Raw genomic sequence first — 10000 nt, 5'->3', positions numbered from 1 at the left:
TATAAAATATTATAGTTCCTGTCTATATATATGAATATATAATATATATGATATATAATATATATATATATATAATATATAAAATATTATAGTTCCTGTCTTCCTTGGCGTTTCACAGTTTTCTTCAGTGTTTCACAAAGAGAAAACGGACCCAGCCTAATGACGTCAGAAGCTGCGCACAATAATTCAAACGGTCTGACCTGTATATTTAGACCTTGGGTAAGCATATCGTAACGCAGCGTCTCGTGGATGAGTGCGTACGTGCGTACGTACGTGTATGTGGTGTGTGGCAAGCCTGGAAGAGAAATTCTTCTTTAGATGTATACGCTTCATTTTATTTCATAATCTTCTCTCAAATTTAGTATGACATCTACACTAGTTTATCATTGAATATAAAAAAAACTGGTATATTTCTTGTACAATATTGGCTAGAACAACGTTTTCCCTACATTATAGATAATTTCGTTCCTATTTTAGAACATGTCCGTTCATCGATTCATCTGACAATAAAACTACCACTCTCTCTCCTTTACAAAGGTTATATTTCAACTTTTGTTATAAAGTACAGTATTTTTGTTTTTGAAATATACTTATCACTTTTTTGCAAAGATATATATTATGCCAAATGTCTTACATTATAGAATCTTTTTTTTTTACTGAATTTTCCTCAATATCCTTTCAAAATTTTTGTCTCTACTTCAGTTATAAAGTATTAATGAAGAGGTCAAATATAGGAAAGCCACACTATAACATATATCTTTATTCTTTGATATAAACCAGTTATAATGATATAAGTCTACTCAAGATTGGAGCGTATGTGAGTCGGAGTCGGAGGTTTTGTGTTCCGACTCCTTAGCCCTGCTTCCAGGATTCGACAAGCCGAGCATTCGTGGGAATTCCATGACATGTCTATTTGGCGCAGCCTTGCAACACTATTTAGCCTTCCACTCTGCTGTAGGAATAACTTGTTTTACGGGAATGGATGAAGTATGCCTGTATAGAAGTGGTTTCTGGACGACCAGCTGGTACAGTTAGATTCTTCTCCATGTATTTTGATTATACACCGAGTTCTGCCACGCACCCCTGACAGGTTCTTTCTAGCACCACGCTTGACCTTAGCCCATTAAACTCCGATGACAAGATGTCTTGTCATTTGGTCAAATAAAACAAAAAATCATAAAACACCAAAATGTTTGATCAAACACCAGAAAAATATGACGTCAGTCCTCGCTTCGTTTTGCGAAGCGAGGACTGACGTCATATTTTTCTGGTGTTTGATCAAACATTTTGGTGTTTTATGATTTTTTGTTTTATTTGACCAAATGACAAGACATCTTGTCGTCGGAGTTTAATGGGTTAAACAACTACAAACAACAAGAAAACTGAAGTTACCTCCTATGGCACCAACAACATATTCCAGAACAAAAGGACTTCCAGTGTCCACTTCCACAATATCATACACAACTCCCCGACCACGAGAGTTGTAGTGCTGGCTCTGAGTGCAATGCTACTGTAATTATTTCAGTCCTGGGCAGAAATCGAACTCGGACCGCTGGAGAAATGATTACGAATGCTACCACTGCGCCGTCGAGTCGTGTGTGTGTGTGTGTGTGTGTGTGTGTGTGTGTGTGTGTGTGTGTGTGTGTGTGTGTGTGTGTGTGTGTGTGTGTATGCATATGTTTCTGATCCTTGTGCTTGTCGCTAGTATTTGTGTACACGTTTGTTTGTCTGGGTACTTGGCTTTCAGTATGCCTGTCTATTTGTTTGCTTGTGTGTGCGTATATTTGTGTGTATATGCCTGCATGTGTGTTTCTCCGAGCCCGTACTCTCTGCGCACGCACGAGGAAATGCCTACGAGTGTTTGCAAAGGTATACTATAGGCTTATTCAGCCGTGCGCCTCTGTTTCCACGAATTCAGTGACGCTCCTAATTATACGCCTGTTTGTTCTTTGAAACATCCTACGCCTAGGGCGTCCATGCAGGTCGCCTGCAGGGAACACTACATTTATTCGAGAAATTTCGATTTCTACATGTTAGCTTAACCCATTAAACTCCGATGACAAGATTCTTGTCATTTGGTCAAATAAAACAAAAAATCATAAAACACCAAAATGTTTGATCAAACACCAGAAAAATATGACGTCAGTCCTCGCTTCGCTCGCGAGCGAGCGAAGCGAGGACTGACGTCATATTTTTCTGGTGTTTGATCAAACATTTTGGTGTTTTATGATTTTTTGTTTTATTTGACCAAATGACAAAAATCTTGTCATCGGAGTTTAATGGGTTAAGGCGGCACCTTAGGAGGTCGCGTTCAAACTTGATATCGGGTCTTCCATTGGTGGTGCCAAAAGACGTTATGGTGACGGACACAGCTATAGTGGGGTCGTTACAAGATGGAAGGAAGGAGACAGCAGCAGCAGCAGCTCCATCATCGACTTGCAAGGCAGCATTTTTCACTCGTCAATAACCCATTTTCATCGTGTCCTCTCATTCTTTCCGAGTTACCAGACATTCAGAGGAGTCCAGTGCTGGCGAGAGGCGTATCCCAACCGTTTCATGAGTCACATAACTATGTTAACCTCTGTCACGTCACTCCTGTGAACTCTTCTGTTTCGTCTCTCAACTTTATTTCGAGGGAAATAACGTCACAGAAGTCTGCAAATACCCAACAGGTACCACCCCGCTTTATCTTTTGGTGCAATTTATTTGTTTATTTCTGGTTAACCCATTAAACTCCGATGACAAGATTCTTGCCATTTGGTCAAATAAAACAAAAAATCATAAAACACCAAAATGTATGATCAAACACCAGAAAAGTATGACGTCAGTCCTCGCTTCGTTTTGCGAAGCGAGGACTGACGTCATACTTTTCTGGTGTTTGATCAAACATTTTGGTGTTTTATGATTTTTTGTTTTATTTGACCAAATGGCAAGAATCTTGTCATCGGAGTTTAATGGGTTAACGGCAGACACATATTGACATGCATACACAGATGTGAACGAAGGAACATGGACATGAATATATACATAAGAACTTATTGACAATATATAGACATAGACAGAAGCCCTCTTTTATACACAACTATCGTTTCATTTTCACACAGACTTCTCTTCCCCTCCAGCTACAATTACCGATCCCGCGCGCGCGGGTGGTCTGTCCTAGCTAGTGTGTAGTCCACAGACAAACAAAGCTAGACATACTTACGGCTCTGACATATGAGCATAATGACATACAGACACACCACACATATATTTAGATGGACGAAAAGATAGCTGTCTGGGTGAGCGAACGTATGCGGGCGGCGTGGAGCGAGGTGAGGATGTAAATGAGAAGAAATTGCTTTTGATGATGTTGAGTAATGAGGCGACGGCCGCGAGTGCTCAGGAGCGACCGGGGTTTTGCTAAATGGCGCCTCTTCTCCTCCTAATGACGACCGTTTGTTGCTCCACTGATGAAGGTGGAGGTGCTAAATGTGGTCTAGAAAGGGTCTACTAACCTTCTCGGAGTCGGTCTGGCGAGAGGGAACGAGTCTGGTTTGGCCGTGACTATGTCAGGTCATGTCAAGGTCAGAAAGGGTGTATATGCGACTCAGCGATATGGCCTTCTGTCGGGTCGGGAAGGATGTGATACGATGGATGATGTGAATACGGATGGTCGGTATCGGGTGCTTCACAGACACGGCGGCTGATTCGAGATGCTGTCTGTCTGTGTTTCCATGTGTTCCCGTATTGTTCGATGGTGTTGGATGGGATGTTTGGTTTTTGTGTCCATCCTCCTCTGCCCGCCCGTCCTGCCTACCTCGATCGGGAGATAAATACTTGATGTTAGTTAAAGATAGTCATGGCGGTGAGGGGAAGGTTCGGGGTAAGAATTGATGTTGATGGTGATATAAGCGGGGAGGAATATTCTTAGCAACTTTAGGACAGAATAGTTGGATAGTATTAGAAATGATAGTGGCAGTTGTGGTGGAGGGGTTAGAAGGGGGTTGTAGAGAAGGAGAAGGTTGGAGATAGGTGTCGTTGTGTCATCCGAAGGAGTGCTTCTGTATGCGAACCTCGGAATTCATCCTGCTAACAGGGATATCCAGAAATAAAAATACAGAAAGTGAAAAAAGCATGTGTCAGGGGAGTGAGGGACAGTAAGAATGTTAAAATCAGTAGGAGGAGGGGGAGTAGCAGGAGCATTAAAAACAGGGGGAAGATGTAAAAAAAAAGGAGCATAAAGAAAAAAATATATATAAGAGGAAGGGGAGCAAGAAGGAAGTAATCAATGGCCAGGGAAAAGAAGGAAAGAGGAAACGGGAGAACGTCTGCCAAAAAGTCTCTTCATTCGGGAGTGGCCATTTGTCCTACTCGCGGGAAGAATGGATATCCATTTCACCCAAGACAATGGGTTGGACGCACGCGTCACACATAGGCACGTGTACATTCCTGCTGACAACTTGTTTGGCTGTGTGAGTGCGTTGAGCTCGAGTCAAGCGTAATGTGCGCAATGTACATAGTTCTTATCTCGAGTTCCAGTGCCTGGAAACCTGTGGCACTTAGATGACTGACAACGGTCCTCGGGCTCTCTCATAGATCACTCTGGGAAGAAACTCTGGACTGTCATCTGTTGTATTGGTGGGGAACTGTTTCTGTGGCTGAAAATAGTAGAAAATAAAAGTGTTCTGTGTCGTTTAAGACTCAACATAGGTTTGGTGAGCAAAAAGAATCTTAAGTTCCTTGTCACTGTTTATTGGTCATTACGTTTGTACACACCTCTCACTCGGTAACCCCCTAACAACTTGTGCGTCTCTTTCACTGGGCATATTCATCCTACGGCTACCATTTTCTCAATTTGTTTAGTTTATTCCCTTTCACACAGAAAACAACGGACACACAAACTAATACGTTGATATGTATAAATTACAAGGATAATCTATTTCACATTCATTCCACTTTCACATTACAATAATTGAAATGATAATTAAATAAGTAAACAGGAAAGCTTATTTACGATTTCTGTGACCGAAACTTCGAGAACAATTTAGACAGGCATACGAACACACACGCACATTTCCAATTGCGCATCACTTGCATTTCCTACATGGATACAAAAATGCTATTTCTATATATACAATAAAAGACACAGAGTCAAATTTATCAAGATATTGGGAGAGAGAGTGCCAGCCAATCTGAGCGGTACATCTACCATCTAGATGGAGGAGAGAGAGTTGAGGGGTTTTGAAAATGGGCATAAGGAAGATGGTTGGTTCTCCCAGCTGTCCATCTAGCAGGACCACTATTTGACTGGGAGGGAGTATCGTAAAGTTTTAATAATGACCATGAAGTAAACGAGTCAGAAACTTCATTTTTATTTGTTGTGGTCCCCAAGACTTCTCTACATGGTCACCGTCCAGAGTCACACATTTCTCCCATCGTTTCCTTACCTTCCGCAGACCGCCGTTGTGGAAGTCCTCAGATTGCGTTCAAAACAACTATTCCATCTCTTGAATGACGTCATCTGTGTCAACAAATCGCCGACCCCGTAGTGGATTTTCCACCTCTGGGAACAAGAAAAAGTCGCTTGGGGCAAGATCGGGAGAATAGGGTGGATGCGACAAGACTTCATAGCCACATCACCTTGCTTCCACAACCACAGCTTGAGATGAGTAAGCGGGTGCATCGTCGGCAAGGAGACGGACTCCTTTGATAAGCATACCACGGCGTTTCTTCTTGAGAGCATCTCGCAACTTGTTCAGAAGTGTGCAGTAGTATGCGCTAGTAACGGTCTGACCTTTTGCAAGGTAGACTGTGAAGATGACTCCACGACAGTCCCAAAAAAACCGACAGCATGACCTTCCCTGCGGACTTCTGCACCTTAGCCTTCTTGGGGGGACGGAATCTGGTGTCCTTCCACTCCTTGCTCATCTCTTTGGTCTCTGGATCATACAGATAGATCCATCTTTTGTCCATAGTTTCCAGAGGACTAAAGAAATCCTCTTCATCCTGCTCCAAAAGAGTCAACATCTGCCTCGACTAGTCACCCTGTGTTTCATCCACTCATTCACTAACTCATTCACCCATCTACTCATTCACTAACTCACTCACTCATTCACCCATTCACTCATTCACTAACTCACTCACTCATTCACCCATTCACTCATTTATTTATCCACTCATTCATTCATCAGCTTACTTGCTCACTCGCTTACTTATTCATTCAGTCATTTGTTAGTTTAGTTATGAAAAGTCAGAACTCGGAGCTTCGGAGGATCGGAGTGGATGACGCACAAGACATTTGTATTTGGACAAAAATCCTGCTGGTCTTAGCTGTGCTCTGGTATATTATTATGCAAAGATCTCGTCCATAAACTGCTGAGTCTCCTCTCCAGGTTCTAGCCCCGGCTGCACGCGTCCACGTCGAGATCATTTCAGAGCTTTCAGGGTGGAGACGACCAGGGCTGTGGAGTCGGAGTCGGAGTCGTGGAGTCGGAGTCGGAGTCGTGGAGTCGGAGTCGGAGTCGGAAGCATTTACGGTGTCACTGGAGTCGGAATCGGAGTCGGTAAAAACATACAGACTCCGACTCCGACTCCAGTTAAATTTACACTTTATAAGGCCTTCGTTTAGTCTGTAGAGTTATGCAGTGCACACTCCTTATAAGTAGATTATATAGAAAATAACTTTATGAAATGTAATAAATCTCATCGTCTTATCTTCGTGGTCATTCCACTAAACCCCAAAAACGTCCTTGTGCAAAGCTGGCTTTCAAATTTATACATAGATCGATAAACATCCAAAGTACTACTTGAATAAATTAAATAAACACCTCCATTTTACACCTTCTGTTGACACACAGTCACAGGAGCTGTAATATTCCTGTCAAGTTCCATATGCATCGTTTCCATCACTCCATCAGTTTGGTAGTTTCTCCCACTGCTGTGTTGCCAAACAGTAGGATAATTATGATTTCAACTGTAGACTAACGCAATAATACTATCTTTTCTCTCCTTTCCCCTTCTTTTTCCCCTCTATACTTTTTAACATTGAATTATTGAAATAAGGATATTTATAATTGAAAAAAAGTTTCACGTTTCAAACATGTTCAGCTGTATCTTGTATTGTACTCGTATCGATAAGATCGGTTCCAGAACCAGAGTAATGTCCATCGCAATAATCGCATAGCAGTACCAGTATGTAGTTAAACCAAGAGGTACTTGTATCAGTAATTTCGGTACATTAAGACAAAAGAAGGTATGAAAATGTATGAAGTATAATGATACCCAGAGAGTATGTATGATACATATACCTTTCAGTATCATACATGTTCAGCTGTAACACTCGACCTTGTACCGTACCGTAAGGTTTATTTTCTCTATATTTACTATTTCCTTTCAAGAAATTTGCCTAAACTTCTTTTGTAAAATATTTTCATTCTTTTTTTATTTTGTATTTGCAAAACTATCTATATAAAGAAATCTTACATTATATATTTACAAAAGTTATATTTCAACTTGTGTTGTAAAGAACAGTATTTTTTTTAATGTACTTATCACTTATTTGCAAAGATATATATTATGCCAAATATCTTATATTATAGAATCTTTTTTTTTACTGAATTTTCTTCAATATCCTTTCAAAAAATTTGTCTCTACTTCAGTTATAAAGTATTAATGAAGAAGTCAAACATAGGAAAGCCACACTATAACATATATATTTATTCTTTGATATAAACCAGTTATAATGATATAAGTCTACTCAAGATTGGAGCGTATGTGTATTGCATAGGCTTTATAAGATATGTAGGCCATAATCAGTTGATTACATGAAGAGGAGTCGGAGTCGGAGTCGGTGGTGCCAAAAATAAAGGAGTTGGAGTCGGAGTCGGAGTCGGAGGTTTTGTGTTCCGACTCTCCAGCCCTGGAGACGACTACCCTAGCGTATTTCTTCTCGGGAGTGAAAAGGCAATAGATATAAAATCCCTTTTCGAACTGAATCCAGATATCTATAAGCGATTGATGGCCAGGGTGGTCGCAGCCAGCCAGCCAGCTAAGCAACCACTTCTTTGTGATGCAAGGGTCCGACTGCTTCATCTTCTTGTTATTCGATTCTGTGCCACAGTGGCAGACAAACGAAGCAGCTGGAGATGCCTTTGGGATGAAATACCTATTCTTCAGCCCAGTCACGTACTATCCTAATCTCTCCATTCCCCGCTCCTCGGCCTTCCGGTTGACCTTTTTGGTTTTTGTTTTTTTTTTCCTAATGTCTGTAGTTTGATGCTCGCAGTTTTTAACTTTCTTGAAAACCACATCGTCATGTTAAGTGATACTGTCTTCTTTGAAAGTGGTGCGATGGCATTCGATATATCGTAAATATATGTATATACAGTCTCATACAGAATAAACAAGATCAAGAATGAGTACGAGAGAGAGACGAGGGCGACAGGAAAGGGAAAAACAGAATAAAGGGATGTTTGAGAAAATTGATGAAACACGGAAGAGGAAGTTGAGGTAAAGGAATGTTTATGCGAAAGAGAGAGAGAGAGAGAGAGAGAGAGAGAGAGAGAGAGAGAGAGAGAGAGAGAGAGAGAGAGAGAGAGAGAGAGAGAGAGAGAGAGAGAGAGAGAGAGAGAGAGAGTGAGAGATAGATAGAGAGAGAGAGAGAGAGAGAGAGAGAGAGAGAGAGAGAGAAGGAAGGTGACAAGAAAAATTTGTGTTGTTTTGGTCGAAGGGGAAAGATTAATGATGAAAGACGACTGTGGAAGATACTGCTGCTCCTGCTTCTCGAGCAGATCGCAGATCAGATTAGTGGAAAAAGAAATACATACTGCTCTGCACTGCATAATGGGAAACAGAGACGTGATGCCTAGTCCCCACGCCCCCCCCCCTTTCTCTCTCTCTCTCTCATTTCTCGTTCTCCTATGTTCCTACATATATGTACAAGTTTTTCTACCCTTACTGCATTGTGCAGAAAGTGAGCTGGTCGCGGGACATAGACTGGAATAAAACGTAGAGAGCGACATGACGTTTACAGTCCCTCAGTTCCAAAACAATATGTGTTTATCTATAGCCATCGTTTGTATTCAGTATTGCCTGAAATTGCATTTCCGTGGTAAATAAAGTGCAAATATATTACCAGATTCTACGACAAGAAAAAGGTACTCGAAACGATAAAGAGTGAATAATTGTCATGTATATGAGTAATAACGGGAGCGATATCAGGTACGCCATCGTACTCATTTGCTCGATTAAATCGCGGGTCATATGAACAATGTTTCGACACCATCTTACTACTATTTTCTCGGCAGTATTTTCACCTCTTTGCTCGTGTGAACTATGGTTAACATAAGCAAGGTGGGAAGAAGCTGCCGAGAAAATGGGAACTTGGTGCCGAAACATTGTTCATGTGAACCGCTCTTAACAGCTTGCAGGTACCGGATAAATGTTGAGGGAACACGTACGTGTGAACTGAGGCACAGACGCACTCCCCACCACACACTCACATGTATATATATATATATATATATATATATATATATATACATTATATGTAAATAAATATATATAAATACACATATGTATGTAAATATATATATATATATATATATATATATATACATATGTATGTGTATATATATATATATATATATACATACATATGTATGTAAATATATATATATATATATACATATATATATATACTTGTAAAATTCTGATAATCTTGTTTATCATCTTGCTTGCTTGAAACCGTCACCCAGCCAATCAGAAGAAGAGATATGACGTCACGACTGAGGACCAGCCAATCAGAAGAAGAGATATGACGTCACGACTGAGGACCAGCCAAGCAGAAGAAGAGATCAGAAGAAGAGATATGACGTCACGACTGAGGACCAGCCAATCAGAAGAAGAGATATGACGTCACGGCATCATATGATGCGAAGTGTTCCAAGCAAAGAAGACATGACGTCACAATCTTCTGCATTTCACTTCTTATAACAACGTATCATTTAAAATTTTATTT

At 40.7% G+C, this 10000-nt stretch overlaps 1 protein-coding gene and 1 long non-coding RNA gene across 6 annotated transcripts in view; one reads left to right on the top strand and one right to left on the bottom strand.

Annotated features, from left to right (window-relative positions):
• The window catches only part of LOC143030938 (uncharacterized), a 22361-nt gene extending 13744 nt beyond the window's left edge, over nt 1–8617 (top strand). The window contains exon 2 of the long non-coding RNA XR_012966953.1: nt 7877–8617. This is a non-coding gene — a long non-coding RNA (uncharacterized LOC143030938). The remainder of the gene's footprint in view (nt 1–7876) is intronic.
• The window catches only part of LOC143030936 (BTB/POZ domain-containing protein 1-like), a 53942-nt gene that overhangs the window by 16167 nt on the left and 27775 nt on the right, over nt 1–10000 (bottom strand). Inside the window, exon 7 of one of the 5 annotated variants that reach the window (XM_076194221.1) lies at nt 162–295. The exons of 1 other annotated variant lie outside the window; for it this stretch is intronic. In XM_076194221.1, coding sequence (XP_076050336.1) covers nt 209–295 — 87 coding nt within the window. In that variant the 3' untranslated portion in view covers nt 162–208. Of the gene's footprint in view, nt 1–161; nt 296–3472; nt 3796–3820; nt 4641–10000 lie in introns of those variants that run through there. 3 more of the 5 variants (XM_076194224.1, XM_076194219.1, XM_076194220.1) reach the window with 3 other exon arrangements.

The sequence above is a fragment of the Oratosquilla oratoria genome, chromosome 12, assembly GCF_046742065.1.
Source record: "Oratosquilla oratoria isolate Oo_2021 chromosome 12, ASM4674206v1, whole genome shotgun sequence".
Lineage (NCBI taxonomy): Eukaryota > Metazoa > Arthropoda > Malacostraca > Stomatopoda > Squillidae > Oratosquilla > Oratosquilla oratoria.
The sequence above is the reverse complement of the archived record's forward strand: the minus strand, read 5'-3'. Positions and strand labels throughout refer to the sequence as shown.